This window comes from Patagioenas fasciata, chromosome 8 (genome assembly GCF_037038585.1).
Source record: "Patagioenas fasciata isolate bPatFas1 chromosome 8, bPatFas1.hap1, whole genome shotgun sequence".
Classification (NCBI taxonomy): Eukaryota; Metazoa; Chordata; class Aves; order Columbiformes; family Columbidae; genus Patagioenas; species Patagioenas fasciata.
Genome location: NC_092527.1, coordinates 38498930 through 38525246, shown reverse-complemented (window position 1 = coordinate 38525246; position 26317 = coordinate 38498930). Strand labels below are relative to the sequence as shown.

General features: G+C 44.0%; 1 protein-coding gene across 1 annotated transcript in view; it reads right to left on the bottom strand.

Moving 5' to 3' along the window:
- LOC136104803 (scavenger receptor cysteine-rich domain-containing protein DMBT1) overlaps positions 1-26317 on the bottom strand; it is a 79207-nt gene that overhangs the window by 52694 nt on the left and 196 nt on the right. Inside the window, exons 2-15 of the mRNA XM_071812296.1 lie at positions 23065-23157; positions 22507-22881; positions 20942-21253; positions 19700-19853; positions 19280-19356; positions 18050-18189; positions 17255-17652; positions 15857-16128; positions 6905-7216; positions 5435-5860; positions 4039-4354; positions 2741-3076; positions 1462-1793; positions 343-656 (exon numbers count right to left, since the gene is read on the bottom strand). Coding sequence (XP_071668397.1) covers positions 343-656; positions 1462-1793; positions 2741-3076; positions 4039-4354; positions 5435-5860; positions 6905-7216; positions 15857-16128; positions 17255-17652; positions 18050-18189; positions 19280-19356; positions 19700-19853; positions 20942-21253; positions 22507-22881; positions 23065-23157 — 3857 coding nt within the window. The remainder of the gene's footprint in view (positions 1-342; positions 657-1461; positions 1794-2740; positions 3077-4038; positions 4355-5434; positions 5861-6904; positions 7217-15856; positions 16129-17254; positions 17653-18049; positions 18190-19279; positions 19357-19699; positions 19854-20941; positions 21254-22506; positions 22882-23064; positions 23158-26317) is intronic.

Below are 26317 nucleotides of genomic sequence, written 5' to 3'. Positions count from 1 at the left end.
ATCACAGCCAGTTTGAGAATTATCATGCGAGTTTAAAGTGATATTGCCACAGATACAAAAATCAAATTCAAAAACCCTGAGAGGAAGACACCAAGAAGAAAGGTGAGAAGAGCTCCAGAAGAGCATTACCTGATGAAGGTGTCGTGATGTCCAGAGGATCTGCAGGTGTGAAGGAAGAAAAACCACAAGTGAGATTTGTTTTTCAGAAGAAAGATACTGAGGTCTAGACATGTCCCCATATTGAAGCGTAGGGTAACATGACAAGGATCATGGCAAGGAGGGAATCGGAACATGGGGGACCATGAGGTTCACGGGAGAGCTGGTGTCCTCTGCTGCCCACACACCTGCACAGATGACGCTGGCATCCTCCCCATGCCCGCAGTTGTGCACACCCCAGCCCCTGTGCCTGCACATCTGGAGGGAGGGCTCGTCCCCGCTGCACTGCACATCATCCAGGAAGATGGGCCCGGAACCGGGGCCAAAGCGCGCGCTGCCCGGGGCGTCCATGGCCTGGCCACAGCCCAGCTGCTGGCACACGACCTGGGCTTCGCTCAGGTCCCAAAAGTCATCACACACGGTCCCCCAGCTGTCGTCCTTGTACAGCTCCACACGTCCCTCACAGCTGTTCCTGCCACCGGAGAGGCGCAGGCTGGTGCCTGTGGGGAGGCAAGTGGTGCTGGGTCAGGGTCCCTCCCACACAGGACCCACGGTTCCCATTGCCCTGTCCATTTCAGAGCTTTGGCCTCAAGGACCATGAGCTGGGGTGCGTGTAGACATACACGCACCAGGGAAGGGCAGTGAGAGAGCAACAACCCTGGGTACACCTGACCAGGGACACGCTGGATGTCTGGGAGATCCCTGGGAGCAGAGGTTCTTGGGGCATGGGGGCTTTTAAAGAAAAATCCCTTTGTAGGACTAGAGTGTTGTCCATTGCCTGAGGGATAACAACCATGCACCCTGGGGATGTCATGGGCAGAGGGGAGGAGCAGCCTGTGCTGGGTAGACACAGGACAGCCTGTCCCCTCTCCTCTCATGCTGTACTGGGGCTCAGTGCAAAGTTGGGAACAAGCTGGGAGGGCATGAATTACCTGGTGTGTATGGCCATTCAGAAGGAGGGGTTGAATGTAGATCTGCAAGGAAGAAAAGCGAGTGAATGAAAGGGAAGCAAATGTAGCAGACTTGGGGCAATGGAGGCAATGGACATAGAGATGGCAATGGCAATGGCAAAGGACAAGGATATGGACCTGGAAATGCAAGGCTAGAGTATTGATGGTTGACAAGAGCATTAAGCTCTGTCTTGCCATTCCCCATTCAGACACAAATCTGATGTGCCCCCAGTGCTGCCCCATTCTCAAGCCTGGGTCTGCCAAGGCAGAGAAGCATGGCTGCCCCCAAGGGACGGCACCCAAACCTATCCAGTGGGACCACCAGGAAAGCCAGTGTCCTCTGCTGCCCGCACACCTGCACAGATGACGCTGGCATCCTCGCCGTGCCCGCAGTTGTGCACACCCCAGCCCCTGTGCCTGCACATCTGGAGGAAGGGCTCGTCCCCGCTGCACTGCACGTCGTCCAGGAAGATGGGCCCGGAACCGGGGCCAAAGCGCGCGCTTCCCGGGGCGTCCATGGCCTGGCCACAGCCCAGCTGCTGGCACACCACCTGGGCTTCGCTCAGGTCCCAAAAGTCATCACACACGGTACCCCAGCTGTCGTCCTTGTACAGCTCCACACGTCCTTCACAGCCATTCCTGCCACCGGAGAGGCGCAGGCTGGTGCCTGTGGGGAGGCAAGTGGTGCTGGGTCAGGGTCCCTCCCACACAGGACCTATGTTCCCCACCTCCCTGTCCATTTTGGAGCTTTGGCCTCCGGGACCATGAGCTGGGGTGGTATAGACATACAGGGACCAGGGGAGGGCAGTGAGAGACCAACAACCCTGGATGTGCAGAGAGCACATGTACCTGCCCAGGGAAAAGCTTGTGGTCTCTGGGACTTATCTTTGGGGCAGGGTGCTTGGGGAGATTTGCAGAAAAAGCCTTTGTACAGCTGGAGTGTAGCCCATGCCCTGAAGGAGATCAACCACGCAGTCTGGAGGTGTCATGGGCAGAGGGGAGCAGCAGCCTGTGCTGGGTAAATTCAGGCCAGCCCGTCACCTCCTCTCCTCTCCCCTCTCCTTTCCTGCTAGGGCTCAGTGCAAGCATGTGAATAAGCTGGGAGGGCATGAATTACCTGGTGTGTACGGCCATTCAGCAGGAGGGGTTGAACGTGGAGCTGCAAAGAAGACGAGGGAGTGAATGAAAGTGCAGTGAATTCAGTAGGCTTGTGGCCATGGACATGGACATGGACATGGCCATGGCTATGGCAATGGACAAGGTCATAGAGTAGCAAGGCTGGAGTACTAATGGGTCTCAAGAGCACTAAACTCTGTCCTGCACTCTCCCATCCAGAAAACCCTGATGCACCCCCAGGGCTGACTCATTCTCCCCAAGCCACAATCACACCATCCTGCTCTTTTCCACCACTCCTAGCACCTACGCCTGTTAGTGTGGGCATCCTACTGTGCCTTCTGCATGTAACAAGGTGGCTTTTGTGTGATATGTGCTGCCAGCACCAGCCAGCACAAGCTCCCAGCCTCACTACTCTGCCCTGGCTCTACCAAGGTAGAGAAGCACAGCTTCTCCCAAGGGACAATATCCAAACCCACCCAGTGGGTCCTCTGGGAGAGTCAATGTCCTCTGCTGCCCACACACCTGCACAGATGACGCTGGCATCCTCGCCGTGCCCGCAGTTGTGCACACCCCAGCCCCTGTGCCTGCACATCTGGAGGGAGGGCTCGTCCCCGCTGCACTGCACGTCGTCCAGGAAGATGGGCCCGGAACCGGGGCCAAAGTGTGCACTGCCCGGGGCGTCCGTGGCCTGGCCACAGCCCAGTTGCTGGCACACCACTTGGGCTTCGCTCAGGTCCCACATGTCATCGCACACGGTCCCCCAGCTGTTGTCCTTGTACAGCTCCACACGTCCTTCGCAAGTGTTCCTTCCACCGGAGAGGCGCAGGCTGGTGCCTGTGGGGAGGCAAGTGGTGCTGGGTCAGTGTCCCTCCAGCCCAACACCCATGGTCCCCATCGCCCTGTCCATTTTGGAGATTTGGCCACAGTGACCATAAGGTGGTGTGGGGTAGACCCACAGAGACCAGTGGAGAACAGTGAGAGGGCAATGACCTTGGGAGTGCAGAGAGCAGATGCATCTGACCAGGAACATGCTGGGGGATCTGTGGGAGTTGCCGGGGGACAAAGGTGCTTGGGGCATGGGGACATTTGCAGAAAAAGCATTTGTATGGCTTCAGTCTTCCCCATCCCCTAAAGGAGACCAACCATGCACTCAGGAGATGTCACATGCAGAGGGGAGCAGCAGTCTGTGCTGGGTAGACACAGGACAGCCCGTCCCCAATCCTCTCTCTTGGGTTGGGCTACGGCTTAGTGTAAAGCTGGGAACATACTGGGTGGGCATGAATTACCTGGTGTGTATGGCCATTCAGCAGGAGGGCTTGAATGTGGATCTGCAATGAAGAAGAGGGAGTGAATGAAAGTGCAGTGAATGTAGCAGGTTTGTGGCAATAGAGATGGCAATGGGCATGGAGAGGGAGATAGACATAGCAATGGCAAAGGACATGGAAAAGCAAGGCTGGATGGAGCACTAATGGTAATGACAGCATGAAGCTCCCTCCTGCCATCCCCCATCCAGACCCAAACTGGATGTGCCCCCAGGGCTGGCCCGTCCTCCCCACACCACAATCCTGCAATCCTGCTCTTCACCACCACAGCAAGTACCTACACCTGCAAGCACGGAGAGCCTGCTGTTCCCTCTGTGTGAAAAAAGGTGTCTTCTGTGTGACACATGCTCCCAGCAGCAGGCAGCAGAAAATACCAACCTCGCTGCTTTGCCGCAGCACTACCAAGGGAGGGAAGCACGGCTGCTGCCAAGCGATGGCACCCAAGCATGCCCAGTGGGATCACTGGGAAAGCTGGTGTGTCTTCTGCTGCCCACGCACCTGCACAGATGATGCTGGCATCCTCGCTGTGCCCGCAGTTGTGCACACCCCAGCCCCTGTGCCTGCACATCTGGAGGGAGGGCTCATCCCCCCTGCACTGCACGTCATCCAGGAAGATGGGCCCGGAACCGGGGCCAAAGTGTGCACTGCCTGGGGCGTCCATGGCCTGGCCACAACCCAGCTCCTGGCACACCACCTGGGCTTCGCTCAGGTCCCACAAGTCGTCACATACGGTCCCCCAACTGCTGTCCTTGTACAGCTCCACACGTCCTTCACAGCTGTTCCTGCCACCGGAGAGGCGCAGGCTGGTGCCTGTGGGAAGGCAGGTGGAGCTGGGTCAGTGTCCCTCCAGCACAGCACTCATGGTCCCCACTCCGTCTTCCCCTGAATATGTCACAGACAGAGGGGAGCTGGGCTGGGCAGATTGAGTTCAGCCCATTCCCCCTCCTCTCCTGTCGTGCTGGGCTGGGGGTCATTGTAAGGCTGGGAACAAGCTTTTTTGGGCATGAATTTCGTGTTGCATATGGCCATTCATGAGCGGCTGAATGTGAAGCATCAAGAAAGAAGAGGAAGTAAAGGAAAGTGCAGCAAGTGCAGCAGGTTTGTGACAATGGACATAGATATCAACATGGAAATTGAAAAACAAGGCTGGAGAACTAATGAGTGATGAGAATGCATAGCACCCACGGTGGCCAGGTGAGCCCCTGCCACAGGGAATCTGCATGATTGCTGCATGGCCAGGGATGGGTCTGGTGGGCTAAAATTACCTCTTGAGTTTGTCCAGTCTGTGGTGGTCTCTGGAGATATGGATGCAAGTAAAAATTTGGTGTCAATGAAAGAGGCTTTGAAGACATTCAGGACATGTCATGTATCCTGTAGTAGCCCATCTTCAAGAAATCCCTGTTCCATGGCACTTATGTGGAGGTTTTTAATTTGATTGAAATGACCATTATGACTTCTCTGTTTCACAGAGCCTTGTCCTCCCTAGCCAGGAATCTCAGGCCCATAGAGGTCTAACTTGCTTTACAGAACATTTGGTACAGCAAGTCTCTCTTTTCCAGTCATATCCCAAATCCCAGAGCATGTCTAGGAAATACCTATGGTACTATCTGTGCAGAAACTGCAGGGGCAAAGGCAGAATGGTCCCTTGTCACAGTCCCCCCAGCTGCAGCGAGAGGAAAACCCTCCCTGAACAGTTTCATTCACCAGAAATGGCTTCAGAGGTCCTGACCCCAAGCCTCAGCCCCCCAGTTTACCAGCTCTTCTCCATCCTCTGCCTGCATCCTCTCTGTGGACTTGGGTGTCAGGAATGTCCTAAATGGAGTGACCCAGGAATAGGAAAATCCCTCCAGTACACTAAGAAGATCAGTGAGTGACAATGGACAGGGTTACCTGTTGTGCTGGTCTCTGCTGTGGTGGCCATCTCTGTTACGGTGAACATCTCTACCAGGGTGGTCTGTGGTGGTGCGCTGAATGTCTCTGCTAGGGTGGACGTCTCCACTGTGGTGGTTGGTGGTGGTGCACTGGATGTCTCTGCTAGGGTGGACGTCTCCACTGTGGTGGTTGGTGGTGGTGCACTGGATGTCTCTGCTAGGGTGGAAGTCTCCACTGTGGTGGTTGGTGGTGCGCTGGACATCTGTGCAAGGGTGGACATCTCCACTGTGGTGGTCAGTGGTGCTGTGGTGGTTGTCTCTGCAGGAGAGGTTGTTAGCATTGCAGTGGTTGAGTCCTCTGGGGAGGTCATCTCTGCTGTGAAGATTATGTCCAGTGTTGAGTCTGTTGGCCCTGTGGAGATTGTCGGTTCTGTGGTGGTCTCTCCTATGAATGTGGAAGAAAAATATCATCCACATGAGGATCAGCTTGTGCAATGGGTACATCTGTGTGTTAACTATTATTATGGATCAGACCACCATGAACATGGCCATGTTGAATATGGTCAGTCTGTTGTAGCCAATGGAGCTACAGATGCAAACAAGAAATAAATGGCACCTAAACAGACATTGGACGTAGCACACATGAGGTAATAGAGGTATCGGAGCAAGTTTTGTTGTCATCAGTGATTCCTCAGTTCATAACGATCTCTTGTTAATACAGGAGAAAATAACCTAAAAATGAATTACCTTTTCTTAAAAAGTAAGGGGGAAGTAAAATCAGAAAACAGCAAGATAACACAGTACTCAAAAGGGATGGATATTTGTAAAGGAAAAGAATATTGATGGACCTAAACTTGAAGAAAAACTTGAAAAATATGGAAACAATGCAAATTGAGTTGTCAGCTATGGCAGTTTGGGTTGTGACTCTGAAACTGTTATTGCTCATAATGAATGCATTAAGACTTGTGATGAGTGTCACATAGCTCCATTCCTCCCTGATTAACATTGCCTACCAGACATAGCTTTGACTCTAATTTTGACTTGTTTCCTTATTCTCCTTGTCACTACAGGGTGATTAGACAGAACAAAAGTTCTGCATATTGCAATGCATCTCTGATCCTTGGGTTTTTTAATTGCTTTGCATGGAGTGAGCAAGCACAATTTTTATATTTAGCGAGAAAATCATGAGTCTGTCCTGGCCCTGCAGGGTCAGTGGAGTGAAAAGACTGGATGGTTGGAAGATCAGACTCTGCTTCCTGAGAACAGGCCTTTTCAGAGGGTGCACAACCTTCCACAGATAGAAAATTCTTCATAATGAAATAGAAAGATTATACATGCATGTAGGTTATATCTGGTATAACTTTGTAGCACATTTCTTGAATGAATGAAGTGTTATCTCAGAAGAATGTCTGCATACCCACATGCTGACACAAGTAAATTGAGTGCAATTTATAGCAAAAGTGTTTAGAAAATAAAAATGTGACAGCACCTGAACAGACAACACCAGCATCTTCGTGGTGGGCACAGTTGTGCCTCCTCCAGCCCCGGTGAGCACAATGCTCCAAGGAGACCTCGTTTCCATTGCAGTTGACATCGTCCAGCAGGATGTCACCCGACCCTGGGCCAAAGTAAGCACTTCCAAGAGCTGCGATGGCCTGGCCACATCCCAGCTGCCTGCACACAACCTGGGCATCGCGAAGGTCCCAGAAATCATCACAAACTGTCCCCAGGCTTCCTCTGTAGTAGAGCTCAACGCGACCTTCACATCTGTGCCTTCCATTCACCAGCTGGAGATAGGTCTCTTTGGGAGAGAGGGAATTGAGCACAAACACAGTTGAACAAATAAGCTAGAAATGACCATAGGAAGGTATCTATTTGGTCCTCCTACCCCATCAATCCTAGTAGGTTTTTGCCTAGTCCAATTTTAAATGTCTGTGAGGACAGAGGTGATTACACACTTTTTTTCTTCCTGTCTTCCAGATCTTAAAATCAGCTACATGATTCCATGATTCTATAATTCAGTGAATCTTGTGGTAAATGGCTACTTTAATGAGTGGTTAAATTGGACAATGCAAGTGATAAACAAGCGCAGATGAGCTATGGTTTCCCCGGAGAGGTGCATCTTTTGGGACCTCGTGCAATCCACCTTGGAGCTTTGCTGTCTTTGGGTTTTCATGGCAGAAGATCGATGGTACCAAGGGCACAACAGGCAGACCAGTGCCCTGGGCATGTGGTTCATAGCTCTGTGCTCCTATGTGTCCCACCTACCACCAGGCAGCTTCAGACCCCTGAGCTGAGATATTAACTAGTCCAGTCCAAGAGTAACACATAGACAGAAAACATGAAAACACAGATACAACTCAAGACATTAGCATGGTGGCACTATTGATATTTTCTGTGTCTGAATGAAATGTCAGAGTGTATTAAAAAAACAACAGTAATTTTTTTTTTCACTTTGTTAGTAGGAAGAAAATTACACGCTTGAAGAACATATTTCATCTTGATGTACTTCTTTTATTCATTGTTGTTTGGGTGTTTGCTCTTTTTTTTTTTTTAATGGTAAAGAACAACGAGAGATAGCAATTTATATTGCTGTAATTTAGACCACACAGCACAGCTTTCCTGCCCTCAACCCCTGTTTTTTCAAAAATACATACGAGTAGCAATTCTATATTATGTACAAAGCCTCTTCTGAGCTGGGTGCAGGAGGGGAAGCAGAACAGTGGCTCAACCAGATCACTGAGGCTTCAGGGACACAACAAGATGCAGCCTGGACAGCCAAGGTTTAGGTTTCCTAAACCTAAACCTCATGGGGCTGCAACAGTGCTGCCATATCAAAATTACCACACAGGTAAACTGTAATTGATGAGATATTATGCACTACTGAAAGACAACAAGCAGTGCTTAAAATTACAGTCAGAATCAGGACAAATAAATCCTTCAGAAAAACTACAGAGTTTTAGATAAAACAATAGCTGTTATTTATTTTTCTCCCTGGTTTATTCAATTTTATTAGAATTTCTCTTCTTCCTCTAAAATTTTAGGAGAATTTCAAGGACCTAGAGTCCACACATCACAACCAAATGCTGCAGTTTTTAAGAGGAATTTTAGTGGAAGAATTCCACTAAGTTTTCAACAGAACGGGCAGTGCTTTCAGCAGGATTATTAACAATTCAATAGAAATCCACTGGCTTTATTTCTTATATGCCTGTAAAATGTTATTAGAGTTTGAAATAAAGAAATACCTCATAATCTATCATGTATACATCTGATTACTTCATTCATTCAGGTAAAGCTCATCTGCCTACCAGTTTGAGCTAGCTTGTTTAGACATTCTGCAGTGAACCATATGAAAACACTGATTTTAGAGATACATTTTTTATGAAGAAGTTTACTGAAGACTTTGCCACTAAGTGAGCAAATAAATGTTGTAACTTATGACCTGCAGTATTTAGACTTTGGAAATTAAAACACACACACTACACTTGTTATACTTTGCCTTTCTGCCAAATACATGTTTAGCTTGTTATTAAACACTAAGTCACCCAAAGCAAAACAAATCTAAGAAGATAACATCTCCGGATTTTTTCACTGTGTCCGATTTTTTGTTGTTGGACTAGAAGAGTCAAAACAGTGCCCAAATTAAATTTGTCTCTATTTGTATGCATTTAACTACCAGGGAGAAGATACAAAAATACCCCTTGACTTATATCTTATTTGTTTCTTCAAATATCTATTTGGACATTTTTGAACCATACTCATAGGATTTTTGGGAAGTGAAACAGCAAACCTGGCAAAAAGTCAGAATGGGATTAGGAAATTAAAGCTGATCTAAACCAGTTTTATTTGCTTTCATTCAGGGTCTCTCATCCCTGTGAGAACGTAACCATCAGCTGGACATGTAACTAGGCAGGTTGTGTCCTGCCTCCCACGTTAAAGGTGTCAAAAAGCCAAGAGCCTGTGAAAATACAAATACAGCACTTACTCTGAGCCAGAAAACAGAGGCAAGGGTGGGGAATGGAGCCAAGAGCAGAGAGAACTGCAGCAGTAAGAGTGAGATGGCTTGTGGCCAGGCAAGCAGAGGACAGATGCAGAAAACTGGTTGAGGTGGATGCTGGCAAGATAAATCCTCACAATCATGCTTAAATAACTCATTAAAAAATAATTGGCAACTGTTCTAGGATATACATAGAATTATTTAGCTCAAAGTCACCTGAGTCATTGAGGAGATAAAAAATAATGATGTAATGAAAATGTCAATGACCAAAAAAAATTTTAAGTAAATGCATTTCATGTCTTTAATTATTTTTAGATGTCCCTCAATTATCCACAGTGCTAGAATATGAAAACCAACTTATTGTTATATTTCATTAAATTAACAAGAATCAAATAATACAAGCAATATTAAAAATGTAGCATATATATGCACTCATATACTCTGGAATAAATATACAATTTTTAAAAAATTCTTCCATAATTCTTAGATCAAATTTCTGGAACTGGAAGAATGACTTATTCATAACATACTCACAGACACAGGTATCATAATGATACAAGGCACTAAGACAAGCATTCCCATGTGGTAGCAGAGTGAACTCCACTAAATGGTTTAAATAATTCTTATTCGCGATGATGATTAGTTAATAATTTTAGTAGAAAAAACCCTGTGCTATCTCTTTCATCCAATTTCCCCTTTAAACTTTTGCCCAAACTGATAGCAGCATGAATATGATTTATATTCACTGAATCAACAGAAAGAACCCCAGTCTTTTTATATGTATTTTATGTGCCCTGGAACAAGTGTAAGCGCTTTACCTGATTTGACCTCCAGAACTGCTGGACCTAACAAGAGTAGCCATGTCAAAATCATAGTGGTACCCATCTCATCCAGTGCTGCTGATAGAAAGGACTGTCAGAATATATAATCTCTATTTCTAAAGGGGAGTGGCTCTATAGGTTTCTCTTTCTACAGGAGAATAAACCAACCACAGTCCTATGATCCGAAAGAAAAATATGTTTGATTTGTTATTCAAGATTTTGTAACTTCCTGGGTTTTGAAGAAAGATTATATCCCAAGAGTGTAATTTTCCATTGCCTGAAAGGAAATATTTATGCCACTATAGGTTTCACAATCATCTTATTGCAGAAAGCAAATGAGCACCTATCCAAAGATACATTTTCATTTTGTATTATGAATCTCAGCATTTTTGTTTTATGGGAAGATTCCTTCTCAGGTCTGGGGAAGGTGGTGGAATATTGAAACGTAAACGTATTTCCTCCAACAAAGTAATGAAAGAGTTTCATAACTTCGTTCCAACTAGCAAGGCAAGTCTCTCTGGGTAGCCAAGAATTTCTCACAGCTTTAACATATTTCAAATAAAATGAGATGAGACCTGGTGGTGCTATTCAAGTGTGACTGGTGGGTCTCTGAACATAACCCCCCAGAACTGTGGTGGTTGTTGAATGCAATGCGAAGATACCTGAGAGACACTTAATCGAGACAGTTGCATCCCATCAAATTTGTCAGCTCCACCACAACATCAATACCTTTGCTGTCAGCAGCAGAGCCAACGACAAGAAGGTTAAGGTAGAAGGTGATGCAGTCACTTGGTGGATGTAGGAGCCACAGGAGATGAGAGGAAAGGAGAGGAGGCAATCAGTGGTCCTGGGCTGAGATACCAGTCCAGGACCTTGGGGAAAAATAGTTGGAGTGTCAGCAAGAGGAGTTGACTTGAGAGAGGTGTGAAATATTGCTTGCTGCTCTCTTTGCTGAGAGTCACAGCTGTAAGTGCAGAGGAGCTCACACCATAGTGTGTGAGTGATAACTTTGCCTCAACACATGGGTAATTTGCTCCAGATAATTAAGGAGACTGAGCAAAGACTTGTGAACAAATCACTGTGAGACATCTGAAGAACCCTGCAGCTGAAGTCAACACCTCCAGCCCCAATAAGACCCTTTTGATACTTCCAAGTTCAAGTTCAAACTCTGTTCACAGAGAGACTGTTACATTGCAAGAAAGTGCCAGGAGAATCAGGGTCAGCTGATAACTTTTTGTGAAAACTGTGCAGAAAAATGGATGGATTTTATCCATAGTTAAGTAAATTCCATAGGTTGCAACTTAGCTTTATTCTAAAATTTCCTTTGATCCTTTGAACTATGAAATGAGAAGAAAACAGGTTCAGATTTCTGTTAAGAATATTTCTTGACATATTCCATGTTTAATTTTTCATAGTGACAATTACAGCCGTGTCATTCTTTGAAGAACAAATCCAAAGTTTTCCTACAATGTGAAATAATGCTTAATTGTCATTCATCATTTTCTTGCCAGGGTGGTTACTTTCCTGTGTTTCTGTGCTTTAACTACTTAATGAGAAAAGGCTGATGACCATCCTAACACTGAAGAGTCAGAATATTCTTCTTCATCTGATTCCAGCCTCTACAGCCATCATGGCTTGGCTGGCATCACCAGGAGTTAAAATTTGAGGCACAATATTTATCATATACAGATTTACTGCCTCCGGGGATAGCCATCAAGGGTGAAGACCAAGGGAAAATGGCTTGAAGGTCTTTCCACAAAGCCCAGCATTATTGGAATGGAAGAAGAAAACACAAGAGGCCAAAGATAATGTTGGAAGCTTTGAAAGTGAACACTGAGAAGGGTAAATACACTTCTTCTCTACACAAACAACCACATTTGCACATGAATGAGGAAATGTACGCAACACCTGGTATTCATTATTCATATTCTCCTGGTTTTGACATCTTGGCAAGAAGTAGAGAAAATCCTGTATATTTGACTGACCAACCAGTGAGGCACAGGTAAGTGATGGATAGTGATTCTCCAAACTCTCGTAATAACTGAAAAGGATGGAGAGTAAGTGGAACAGGAAAGTGATTCCTGGATGGTTCAAGCAAAAAAAACCCACAACAACAACAAAACAAAAAAACCCAAACAAACCTGTCAAACTGTGCAGGTAAATGAACAACACTGATTGATTAATTCTTCCCTACATTCTTCACTAATTAATTCTTTACCACAAACTTCAAAGATCTGAATATTTCTAGAGGTTTTGTTTATCAGACAATCTCTGCAGAGGAACAGTTAAATATTCCAATTAATTAATTCATGCAAATACCATACAGCACATCTTTTCATCCTAGGTTATGTCTCTCTCATTAATAATTTCTGCTCTATACGGCTTCTTCTGGCAGCTTGAACTGTTTCTCAGCACATTAGTCTGTGACAGAAGCTCCACTGAACTTTGAAAACACTTTCTTTTCTACCGACTGTTGTAAGGACACTTCTGCAGACATACCTGCTTTTATGAAGTCCAAATAAAAACCATTGAAAGGACAAAGAAGATTCATCAGCTTTCATCTGTGTCTGTAAGGAAGTATCTAGAGTGGAATGAGGGTATCCGCAGATTTCTGGACAAAGAAACAATAGTCCATCCATGCATTAAGATGCAATGAGGCAACTTAGTCTAATTTGCTGGGTTCCTTGATGGCCTCGTGGGCTCTGTTGCACATGTCATGCGAAGCAGGTCCTTGAATATCAATTTGCATTTGTTTAATGGTGAGGATGCAAGTGGATCAGAACTGTCTACTCCTGAGAGCCAAATCCACTGGACTTACCAGTAGAAGCTTTCCTGAGGGTGGCTGGGGCAACAGGTGGGAAGAAAGGTTCTTGGCAGAGACACCGTTCACCAGGCACATGTACTTTAGAGTATGACCCTTTCCCCATCACCAAATCCAGTTTTATTGAATCCTGCACTTTTACAATACTTGTGGATCAAGGAAGGTGACAGAAAACAAGGAGGATGATTCTGAGACACCAACTACTTGACTCAGCTCTGAACAGTATAAGCAGGTTGCAGATTGAAGGCACCAACATCCTAGGTCTGGTATCTTTCTGCTTGTCTGATCACAATAATATTCAGAGACTAGGAGAAGTAGAAAAGGTGCCATCAAGCTATGTCCCGAAAGATGGTGGGACAGTAACAACACAGCAGTAAAGCCACAGCAGGAGAGAAAACAGTAGATGTGGAAACAACAGAGGAGAAGGTCCTCTTCTAGAGAGACAGGAAATCCCAGGTCCAGGCAAGTCTTCCTGGACTGAAAAGGTCACTGGATTCCTCCAAGCCTGGACAACCTTCGGGCCACACAACAGGACTAGATGAAAGGCAGGTCAGCCTCTTGGATTTCTCTGCCCTTCAAAGGTGGCTTTAGGCAGAGAGGAAGAGAAGACCCCCCTCAATCCTTATTCCTCATGTGTGGACAACAAAATTCAATTTCTAGATTCTGTGGGCAATCCCAGTCCCTCCTGTATGGTCCGTTCTCCACAGCATGGAGAGGTGATGAGATGTCTGCCTGGAGTCACTGGGAGAAGGCAGCTTGCATGAAGAAATGGTATAATACAAGCTGTAGTGATGATTCCTGTCAGAGCTGCCCACATCCTCCTTGTCAGGACACAATGTCACCCTAGAGTACAGCTCACCTTCCTCACACGTCACTGCATTATCTCTGGCTCACCTCACACATAGTACATTATACTGTTCCCAATGAACCTTCCTCTTTCACCACTGGCTAGAAAACAAGAAAATATGAAGAGGTGCATTTCTCAATCAAATAACAGTGACCTTTCCACCTGTACTAAGTGGTTTCTTCCAAGTAGGTTCTTTCTTTATTAATTTTTTAATTTTGATTTTGCGTGTGGATAAGAGACGGGTCACACTTCCTTATGGCAACTTACATACATCCTCTCTTCCCCTCCCCATTATGGGTGTAGAAATGCGTAAGAAGATCGCAAGCATTGCTTGGCAAGGTCATTTTGTCAGAAGTCACGTTCTCCAACCTGATGATACATTAGCTGGAAGTTCAGACACATACGTTGCATGTTTGTAAGTATAGAACAAATGCATTTCTCAAAAAACATTTTCTTTCCCATTTTTTTTAATGACACATTTACATAACAGATTTGATTATATCTGTCCTCTATACCAAAACTTATAAATGGCCTGCAGTTTCTCAGAGAAACATGTAATTGTGAAGAACCATACCCCCCAACAATAAGGAACGGTCTACAGGAGCAATTCTTTATGTGCAGCCCCTGTGTCTTTTTGTTTGTGGATCATTATTGAGATATTTTTAAGTGAAAATTAACATTTTTCTTGGACTGCTTTCCAGGGTAACTCATGGTGCTACACAGGTGTTTTATCTGCATATCAGCAAGGGCAAAAGAACTCAGTTCTTCTTTCTCAAGTCACCTAAATCAGTCTTCTCACACAAACACTCGACTAGAAACTCAACTGAGACGCTCTGAAATGTCCCGCATTGAAGATGGCAGCTCATTTGAATGACTGGATGGAAGAACCAGCCTTTCTTTAGACTTTAGGTGTATTTGGACTTGAGGATTTTGAAGTCAGACTCCTTTGTAAGTTCAGTTCATGGTAACATTGGCTGTTACCTTGATGCAGCACATTCTTCAAGTAAGATCTGGATGGTGGAATAGTCTGGTAAGAGTTACCCTCTACACAGATTGTAAAACCAAATCATGAAGCAGATGGTTGGTGAAAATATCCTTCTACCTGCAAGTGTTGGCTTGCCTCTCACATTATCTGGTATGGGATGGGTTCTTGCAGTTTACGCTTCAAAAGGAATCCTCCCACCATGAGAACAGCAGCTACCAGCACTACGATGGTCACAGCCAGAGGAACGTGGGAGCTGGCAGCAGGCGCTGGGCTCTGGGACTCCTCTTTCACCTGGATGTCAGAGGCCAGCTCTGTGCAGAAAAGAGAAAGAGAGAGGCTTATGTTTGTTTTCACAGGCTGGTTCATCTCAAAGGCAATTGGGCAATGAGAACTTGAAGTAAAATGTTGCAATCTGGATCTGACCAGAAGCCAAACTGCTTTATCACACATTTATTTCACAAATGGTTCTGTGGCTGTGCCAAACAAGTAAAGATTATGGTAAGAAATAGAAGAGGAACTAAGAATTTGCAATGATTACGCTCTTAAGACCATAAGATGCCGTTTTCTGATAGTGGAAACAGCAGATACTGGACACTGGAAAACAACGTTTCCAAGGGGACCTACCAATTGGTTGCTAAAAAATCAGAGATGTCAACAAGTCACAGGGGGCTTTGAAAAATTGACATAAAACCTGCAGGGAGATGAGTTATATCTTATCCTTGTTCCCACAGAACCAAACCATTTGCCATTTGAAGTGTGCAGAACAAATAATGGATCTAAACTATGATAGAATGCAAATAACTGAAAAACATAATAAAACAAAATTATAAAAATTTTTAAATTCCCCATAAGAATTATAATAGAGTTGTGAATGAATGAGCTGAGGCACATTGCAGAGCTGGATTTTGTGTCTGAACAGACACAAAAATGCACATAGTAATAAACACTTATTGAAGTTATTTAAACTTACCAACATTCCTGTTCTCAGCCTGAGCTTCCTGAAGCTGAACAGGTCCAATAACAACATTCATATTTTCCTGGGAAGAACCTGCATTCCTCTTGAACCGACTAATACAGCCCTGATAGCAGCGGGAAGAGTAGTCACGGTACCTGCACACCACCAGCTCACACTGCAGGTAAACTGACGGGTATTTGTTAACAAATGAAAAAGCATTAAATGCAAACCGGGAAACACTGCTGTATGGTGAATAGTAAGAAGAGTAGGTGGGATCCTTAGGACACCTGAAAAGAGACAAAATTGACAGGTTATCTATTGTGAATAGAAACAGCATTACTCTATCTCTGTGCAATATGCTTTGACTTCAAATATAAAACAAGGTTGGAGAACAAGACAAAAGGATTTTTTCAAAGTGTTTTTAGTGAGAAGGGAAATTAAGAGACAAAAATAAGGGAAAGCGGCAGTGATTTCTAACACCATCATGTATACAGCACAGAAATTTCATAGCTCAATTAAATTTGTGTAAACACAAATAGCTGAAAAATAACCAGTTGTTCTGCTGGTTACTGTGTTCCCAGTGAGGACCTGGTTTGCATTTCCAAACTGGTTTACCTGTTTGCAAAGAGGCCCCTGCAGGTTGTTGCAGAAGCAGAAAGGGCCCCTTTCTACTCTGGAAGGACAAAACTAATTCTAATAGACATCTATTTTGGGTCGATAAACCTGTTCTTTAGTTCTTCAATGTTTGCAGAGTACCCTGCTTGAGTGATCACAACATCTGTCAGATTTCCAGATGTTTCACAGAGCAAGTTGCTAGATTAACTTTCCTGTCAATGAGGTTCACTTCCTGACAATTACTAGTTTTAGAAATTACCTAACTTAGATCCTGGTCATTCTGGTTTAATTTAAGTACCCTGCAAAAATATCACAATAATTCACCCTGCCCAGAATATTTCAAAGTTGTAATTTACTATGTTTGAATACATTGTGCTCATTTCCCTAACAAAGACCCCAAGGATTTTAAGTCCTCTCATTCTTAAGTTTATTTTATACTGTAGTGATATTCCAACAGATACAAAATTTGTAGATGGATATTACTTATTTTTGATTTTGTAGATATGTTTGCTTTTGATACAGAGCCCTTGACATCCCTACGTTTAATGTGTCTATTTCAGAAACAGTTTCTACACTGCCTTCCTGAGTGAGATCGCCAGTGTTGACTGCAACTTCTGAATGGCATTTCTTTGACATATATTTTATTCAGGCTTTGCCAAAATGTCTTTCTTAGAAGTCTCTTTGTATTGAGAATTGCAACCAATGTGCGCTGACCCTAAATCACCTCTTTCATAAATTGAGCTCTTTCAGAATTATGCTTAGAGATACTTTTAAAATGATTCTTTAGAAATTTCTTACCCACTTCTGATCAATTCATAGGCTAGTGTTCTAAAATCGCTAGGATCTGGCGATGCCACACATGTGTCCACAAACAGCACCAGATTCGAGTCAGAGCTGTGAAGAGAAGCTTCAAGGAACAAATTCTGATTCAGGTCAACATAGTATGGAAAGTCATGCACTGGCCACACAAAAGACGAGGAATTGTAGAATGTCAGGTTCACATCATATCTGCCATACTGGGTTTCAGTGACATTAACAGCATTATTGTTGTCATCAGCAATGTACACTGCTTGCACCCAGGTGTTCTGGAGCATTTTGCAGTTGATGAGCAAGCGAAGGTCCTTTTGCCTCTTGATGACGTAATCAGAAGCAAGTACTTTTATCACATTGGAGTAGGTGATGGTTTCATTGTCGACCTATTTGGCACATTAGATGAGTACACAGTTAGCACAGGTAGTCATGTTCACAATCTGTACCACAAACTTCTGTATTTGCCAGGTCCTAGTATTAGTCAGGAAGAACATGTCATACTCAAAAGTTCCAAACTTCCTGAATAGGTTTGTTCACTTAACTGTCTCTGTACTTTTTTTCTTTAAATCATCGCCCTGAAACAGATACAGGGATTACCTAAACCACAGGAAGGATAATTAGGAATGCTTAACGAATATTTCCCTCCAGAAACACAGGTTACTTCTCTGTGTTTTGAATATCTGTGGGCTACAACACCCTTTGCAATTTGTGACAATTTTCCAAGAGTCTATTCAATATCCATGCCCAGACTTGGAGAGCTCTCCAAAATATGTTGACACCAACCTGTCTACGTGTACCACAGCTGTTGTATGGAACATTGAATATAACTTCAGTTGATGTAATTGTTGGTCTACAGTAAGGGTCAGACAAGCTGATGTTTGACACTGAGTAGCCCTGTGACTGGACATAGCGTCTGTCCACAACTGCACGCATATAGTTTGGTGAGCACACAAGGGCTAGGGAAGAAAATACGTATTATTAGTCATTTCAGGTACTTGATAACGTTTGCATGTTACAACTTCAACAAATGCTATAGCTACTGCCACTTAGGGGAGAGGATTCATAAGCCAAACCACTTAGTTTTACACCTTAGACTTAGATACAAATAAGCAACAATCTCTGACAAACTTCAGCTGACCTTAAGTTACTCTCCTACAAAAACATATAACTTGCAGTAGGCTTTTACTGAGACCTTGAGCGTGTATCAGCACTCACACAAAAGTGCTAAGAACTGGGAGTTTTTCCTGAATAAGAATCCAAAAGCTATTGTGCATTCTGGCTTGCAGAAACATTACTTGGGTGGGAACAGATCCTGAAACTATCTCCATGATGGTTCACTGAGTCCATGACATGAAAAGAAATGATCCCAGGGAATGTTAGGCCTTTGGTAGAGTGAGATTGATGCCAGGGACTGACTGGCAACACGCAGCCTCTTTAAAAGAAGTTACAAAGACAACATAGCCAAAGATGATGGCCATTGTTTGTGCCTGGGGAGGTTGTGAGTGCATGTTAGACAAACTTTCTCACTAGGGCTGCAGGCCAGTCCTGGAACAGGTCATCCAGAGAAATTGTGACTTGGAACATTTCTAGAGATCCGTCTGGACAAAGACATAATGGACTTGATCTGCTGTTGGCAATAGCTCTGCTTTGAATAGTTGGGGTAGGAAGCCTCCAAAGGTCGTTTCTAACCGATATTTCTATGGTTCTATCAAAAACTGGCTGAAAAGGTAGAAAAAATATATATACATAATGATGTGATGAGAAGAAATAAGGATTTAGACTGGCCTTTGTAGAAAACATCTAAAGGCAATTAATTTGATACTTGAAGATTTTTTTTAAATAAATAAAATATCGTCTGAAAGTGATTGGTCAATAACCAGTTATGAAATTCAAGTAGGAATGTCAGCCATGTACAAGCTGTTCAACAACATTAAGAAATACTAGTTTGGAAAATAAAATCAGGGTATAATTCTTCTGAGCAAAGACAGCATTACAAACTGAATAGAAACTTACTGATATTTTGGTCTGCTAGAAAAGTGTGATAGTCAGCATAAAACCCTCTACTGGAATAGCTGGAGTCACTGTTAAATCTGACAGACATAAAATTTGAGGATGATGTGTATGTGAGATAAGAACCAGAACAAATTCTTCCAAGCAGAGGAGAAGAGTTGGGTGGCCCATCATAGATCTCAATATAGTCATTCTGGCATCCACCTTGCAACCTGAGGAAGAAACATGAATATATAGTAAAATGCATTTGGTAAACTTTGTTTTTTAAGTGCCAAACAAACAATCGACTAAGATAGTGCACTGACACAATTTCCATGTAGTATTTATAATTCCCTTATAAGCACTGGAAATGTGCTTGGCAACTGTGGGTTTAGTTGAGATTTGGGACCCATTTATTGCCCAAGGAACAAGTGGTTTGCTTACTCAACACGTCCAAAGGTGAGCATAATACGGAAATTATTCACTACTTGTATTTGCCACAAACACTCCGCATTATCTGGATAATTGGAAGGATAAAAAGGACTCTGAAACGTTCCAGAGGAATCAAAGAGTAAGCCACCACAAATGTATTTTCTCCCTAAAAAAAAGAAAAAAAAGATGTGATTGACTTAGATTTAGATGTATTTCTCATCAAAGGAAAACACATTTTTTTGTATCCAAGCCATAGCAACAGGAGATGAAATCTCCAGAGAAATGGAATGGTTGTGCTCTTCTCACTCAGGCTGCAGGTATGATCATCTCTTGAGAAAACTCCTCCTCTACCTTGCTATTAACATTTGGTAGCATTAACATGTAAGTGTATATGAGAGAATGAAAGAGGAGCTAGACCAAATAACATAAAATGTAAAGAAGAAAGGTTTTCCCACAAAATCACCATAGACTGAAATCCACCCCCAGTGACAGAATCAGAAAGACACAGGGGAGTAGTATGCAGGACTTAAACAGTTAGTGCAATAATGATTTTTTCAAAAAGTATTACAATGTGCAAATGATACAACACCAAATTACAAACTACTAACAAATACACCTCCAAAATAATGAATCCAAAAGGTGATATAACAAGACACACCTGATGTTGGTGGAGTGGTAACAGCGGTCATGTGTGTGTCATTTATAGAGGAGGAAGAGAAAGAATCAAGTGAGGAACTTGTGTATGAAGGAGCATGGACAGAATTTCTCCCAGTCATGGGGATATTCATGCCACCCAGACATGTGAGTGAAGGAGAGCACGGGGAGCTCTGCAGGGTGGTCTTCCACAGAGGGCACAAAAAAACCCACAACAATTGATGGTGTGACACACAAACAGGTAGCAGTAAAGTACTGGCTACCAAAACCATGACAAATTCAGACCCACCTGGAAGAATGGTCGTTGGGAAGCTGGTTGGGTTTGTACTTATGGCATCTGTAGGGGAGGAAGAGAAACAAGCAAGTGAGGACATTGTGGATGAAAAGGCATGGACAGGTTTTTTCCCAGCCCTGGGGATGTTGGTGCCACCTTGACACAGAGGTGATGGAAAGCTTGGGGGTCTCTGCAGGATGGTCTTCCATGGTAGGTGCAAAGAGAAGCATGATCTTTGACTGTGCCTCCAAGACATGGCTAATTGCAGCCAACAAGGGCCACTTTTGGAAAGTGTCCTGGTATTTTGGAAGGAGAAGCAAAGGTACCTGAGCACACAACACCAGCATCTTCATTGTGGCCACAGTTGTGGACACCCCAGCCACGGTGGCTGCACTGGAAGAGGGAGGACTCATTCCCTGTGCACTGCACATCATCCAGGTAGATGGTGCCGGTGCCTTGTCCAAAGTAGGCATTTGAGGGTGCAGAAACAGCAGAGCCGCATCCCAGTTGCCTGCACACGACCTGGGCATCGTTCAGGTCCCAGCTGTCATCACAGACAGTGCCCGGGCCCGCGTAGTAGTCAATCTGAACACGGCCCTCACACTGGTTCCTGCCATTCACCAGGCTCAGGGTTGCACCTTGGAAAGGAAGAGACAGGGAACACATGAGAAAATCCTCTAGCGGCCCAGCACCTTCTCTCACTGGGGTGTTGGCAATGCTCTAGGAGTTCTAGGCCACTAGGCCTGCCACCCTGTGTTATAATAGGCTTTGTATTTCCCTGGGTCTGCTCTCCCATGGAGAAGACCAAGACCCAGCATGTGAGCCACTAACTGGTTCCACCAAATGTAGGGGCTACCAAAACCATGACAAATTCAGACCCACCTGGAAGAATGGTCGTTGGGAAGCTGGTTGGGTTTGTACTTATGGCATCTGTAGGGGAGGAAGAGAAACAAGCAAGTGAGGACATTGTGGATGAAAAGGCATGGACAGGTTTTTTCCCAGCCCTGGGGATGTTGGTGCCACCTTGACACAGAGGTGATGGAAAGCTTGAGGGTCTATGCAGGATGGTGTTCAATGGTGGGCACAAAGAAAAATACAATCTTTGAATGTGCCTCCAAGACATAGTTAATTGTGGCCAAGAAGGGCCACTTTTGGAAAGTGTCCTGGTGTTCTCCCAAGGACAAGAGGACGACCCAGCATGTGAACCACTAACTGGTTCCACCAAAAGTAGTGGCTACAGAAACCAAGATAAATTCAGACTCACCTGGAGGAATGGTTGTTGGGAAGGTGGTTGTGCTTATGCTTGTGTCATCTGTAGGGGAGGAAGAGAAAGAAGCACGTGAAGACCTTGTGGATGAAAAAACATGGAAAGATTTTTTCCTCTGAGTCCTGGAGATATTGGTGCCACCTTGACACATGGGTGATGGAGAGACTAGGGGTCTCTGCAGGGTGGTCTTTCATGGTGGGTGCAAGGAACAACACAATCTCTGATCGTTTGAGCCACAAACTGTTCCCAGCAAAAGTAGTGGCCATAAAAAATAAAAACAAAACAAAACAAAACAAGAAAATTCAGACCCACCTAGCGTAGTCGTTTGTGGAGTGGTAACAGTTGTCGTGCTTGTGACATCTGTAGATCAGGAAGAGAAAGAAGCAAGTGAGAAGCTTGTGGATGAAGGAACATGGACAGGTTTTTCTCCTAGCCCTGGGGATATTCATGCCAATCTGTCATATGCGAGATGGAGAGCCTGGGGCTCTCTGCAAGATGGTCTTCAACGGTGGGTGCAAAGAAAAACACAATCTTTGAATGTGCCTCCAAGACATAGTTAATTATGGCCAAGAAGGGCCACTTTTGGAAAGTATTTCAGTATTTAGGAAGGAGAAGCAACAGTACCTGAGCACACAACACCAGCATCTTCATTGTGGCCACAGTTGTGGACACCCCAGCCACTGTGGCTGCAATGGAAGAGGGAGGACTCATTCCCTGTGCACTGCACATCATCCAGGTAGATGGTGCCGGTGCCTTGTCCAAAGTAGGCGTTTGAGGGTGCAGAAACAGCAGAGCCGCATCCCAGTTGCCTGCACACGACCTGGGCATCATTCAGGTCCCAGCTGTCATCACAGACAGTGCCCGGGCCCGCGTAGTAGTCAATCTGAACACGGCCCTCACACTGGTTCCTGCCGTTCACCAGGCTCAGGGTTGCACCTTGGAAAGGAAGAGACAGGGAACACATGAGAAAATCTTCTAGCAGCCCAGCACCTTCACTCACTGGGGCATTCGCAATGCTCTAGGAGTTCCAGGCCACCAGGACTGTTACCCTCTGCTAAATTAGGCTGTGTATTTCCCTTGGTCTGCTCTCCCAAGGGTAAGATCAAGAGTCCAAAGGTGAGCCACTAACTGGTTCCACCAGAAGAGCAATAGCTACAAAAACCATGAGAAATTCAAACCCACCTGGAAGATCAGTCACCACTAAGGCCCTTGCAGCCACATTTGTGTCTTCTGGTATAGGTAGTGGTGAGGAAACAGTTTTCACACTTGTGGCATCTGTAGTGGAGGAAGAGAAAGAATCAAGTGAGGATCTTGTGTATGAAGGAGCATGGGCAGGTTTTCTCCCAGCCATGGGGATATTCCTACCACCCAGACACATGGATGGTGGAGAGCTTGGGGTTCTCTGCAAGGTATTCTTCCATGGTGGGAGGAAAGAAAAACACGGTCTTTGAACACATCTCCAAAACCTTTTCTCTTCGGGCAATGAAGTGCTTATTTCTTGGTTGCCTAGATATGTTGTACGTGTCCCATCCCTGGAAACGTTCAAGGACAGGTTAGACAGTGCTCTGAGACATCCTCTAGTTGCCAATGACACTCCTCGTTACAGGAGGGTTGCACCAGATGTCATCTAAAGGTCCTTTCCAACCCAAACCATTCTCTGATTCCATGATTCTATAATTCAGTGAATCTTGTGGTAAATGGCTGCTTTAATGAGTGGTTAAATTGGACAATGCAAGTGGTAAACAAACGCAGATGAGCTATGGTTTCCCCGGAAAGGTGCATCTTTTGGGACCTCGTGCAATCCACCTTGGAGCTTTGCTGTCTTTGGGTTTTCATGGCAGAAGATCGATGGCACCAAGGGCACAACAGGCAGACCAGTGCCCTGGGCATGTGGTTCATAGCTCTGTGCTCCTATGTGTCCCACCTACCACCAGGCAGCTTCAGACCCCTGGCTAGTCCAGCCCAAGAGTAACACATAGACAGAAAACATGAAAACACAGATACAACTCAAGACATTAGCATGGTGGCACTTTTGGTCCTGAGATATGAAACTGTTTAAGGTAGAAGAGAAAAAAGCAAGTAAGAAAGTTTTTATCTTAAAAACTAGGATGCCTTCCAGATCCCTTAATGTCCCTTTATGCAACTGTTTCACAAATTAAAACCAAAACAGTAGTGAGGAACTTGTTTCCAAGGAGATAAACTCATTCACCGTGGTGACTAGCACAATAGCAGATTGAGGCCCACAGCTTTGGACAAGACAGACAAGAGAGGTGTGTGTGGGGGGTTGTTGAAAATGGAATTTTACAAAAAAGGATGTGTTGCATATTTCGCCCAGTGATATACTTACACTGAGGATATAAAGGCATCCATTGCTCTAGGACACAGAAGTAATACATTTTTACAACTTCTTTATTAAACTGGTAAGGATAAATCTTTGCTATTAACATTTGCTAGACTTGTCTGTCTTACCAGTCTTAGGATTATGAAAATCAAGGGGCAGAGCCTATGCATTGTATGCACGCATAAGTGTGTGAGTAATTCATTTGGCCTTGAAAATATATATAGAAACACTTATATATTGGAGAAGAACAAGTGATGGTTGACCTGACTGTCAGAAATGGTATTTTGCATGTGTGTGTAATGTTAAAACATTTAATCGAAGTTTAAAGTAGTTCCCTTCTGTCAAACTCAATTGAATGTGGTTAAAATAATCTGAAGCCAGAGGGGAGGGCAGGGCTGCACCATAAATTCAATCTCCATGAGAGAATATCCTACAAAACATCGTACAAACATCACAGCAAAGTTTGCTCTTTTTTCACTAAACCTGTGGCACAAAGTCTCTGGGTAATGACACCCATGGCCCATAAGGGCTTAGTAACCTCCCACAATTAACTTTTCAATTAATAAAAGACTGTGCACAGACAATCGAAGGCCAGTCTGCCATCTAGCAAACCAATTTTTCATACATGCAGGTTTGGATCAATGTTCTGTCAGACTAAAGAAACTAGTTTGGATTTTTGACTAATATCTGATTTTTCTGTGGTAATCCTTAGCATGTATTTGCTAGCAATAATGCACAGAAGGTGCTGGGAGCTAAATAAACCAAGTATTGCACAGACTTATTGTCATCATAGTCAAAAAACCAGTCAAAGTTTACAGAAAGATGTGACTGGGTGGGAGTAATGAAGAAAATTTGTGGTACTTTCTTAGATCTGTGATTCTAATTTGAAATATCCATGGTATTTTAATTGTGGAACATAGGTTGTTTATCTGCTTTTTTTTTTTCTGTAAACTTAAATGCATGGCGAAAAACATGTAAAACAAGCATAAAGAAAACTCACATAGGTTATTCATTCCATGTCTAGCAGGAAAAATGTATTGATGATTTTCACATAAAAATAATGACATGCTTAGCCATGATCCATGGTCTGATACAGCATTTTAGAAGTGGTGTGTATTTCTCAAGCCTTTTTTATTTTGAGTAGCACACAAAATATACTCAGTAATTCCTACACTTTCAAAAAGTAACTTTATACAGTGAGACTGATAGTGAAGTTTAGCATAAAATGAAGAGCAAACTGTGATCACCGTGTAAATTTCTCCCTAACTTCCAGGCTGGGTAATGCAAATTCTATTAGGCATTGCAAGTCAAATATATAGTCTTTAACAGGGGAAACATTTTGGAAAACCAGGGTAACTTTCAGTAAGTAATGGTTTGTGCATCTTTCAAAATTGCACAGCTTGATTTAAAACAAACAAAACCCCCCAGTGTTCACCTCAACCCTCCCCAAGTAAGGTGCTTTTCTTTAAGCAGTGATGTATAAAGCCCTGTGTTTGCTGGGAATAACAAATCCAAGAATTAATCCCTGTAAAATATCAACAGTTTTAAGAAAGTCCTCAGTGATGCTGAATATTGGTTTCTGAGAAAATCCAACACTGTTTTGATTTGCATGTCTAAATGTGCAGGCCAGATTGTTACAGTCTCCAGGTTTCTCTTCCATGTGCCTGAAGGTCTCAAGGGTGCAACTGTGAGCAAAATGCACAACTCTGGGACTTCATGATACCATACAGGGTAGCAACTGTGTCCTACTAGTGTGCTTCCATTAAATTATATAAAGTTAAATAGGTATTGAATGGTTCCATGTGCATATGCAAAGTTGAATTTGAAGTCTTTTTAAGCTTATATGCATTGCAGCCAAAGAAACCGTATTCCATCTTAATTTCATGCTGAATCCTACAGATTTATAGAAAAAAGGTTCTTCAGTAGTATTTTCCTGGTAGGTTTTTTTGTTCATTTAAACTATGCAAGACACTACTGCAAAACAGAGTAATATTATTTTCGCTGCACTAAATTTACTTCAACATGATTAATAGTTAAACACAATACTGATTGGTTCATATTTTTAATTAGACAACAACACATTATCTAATTTCA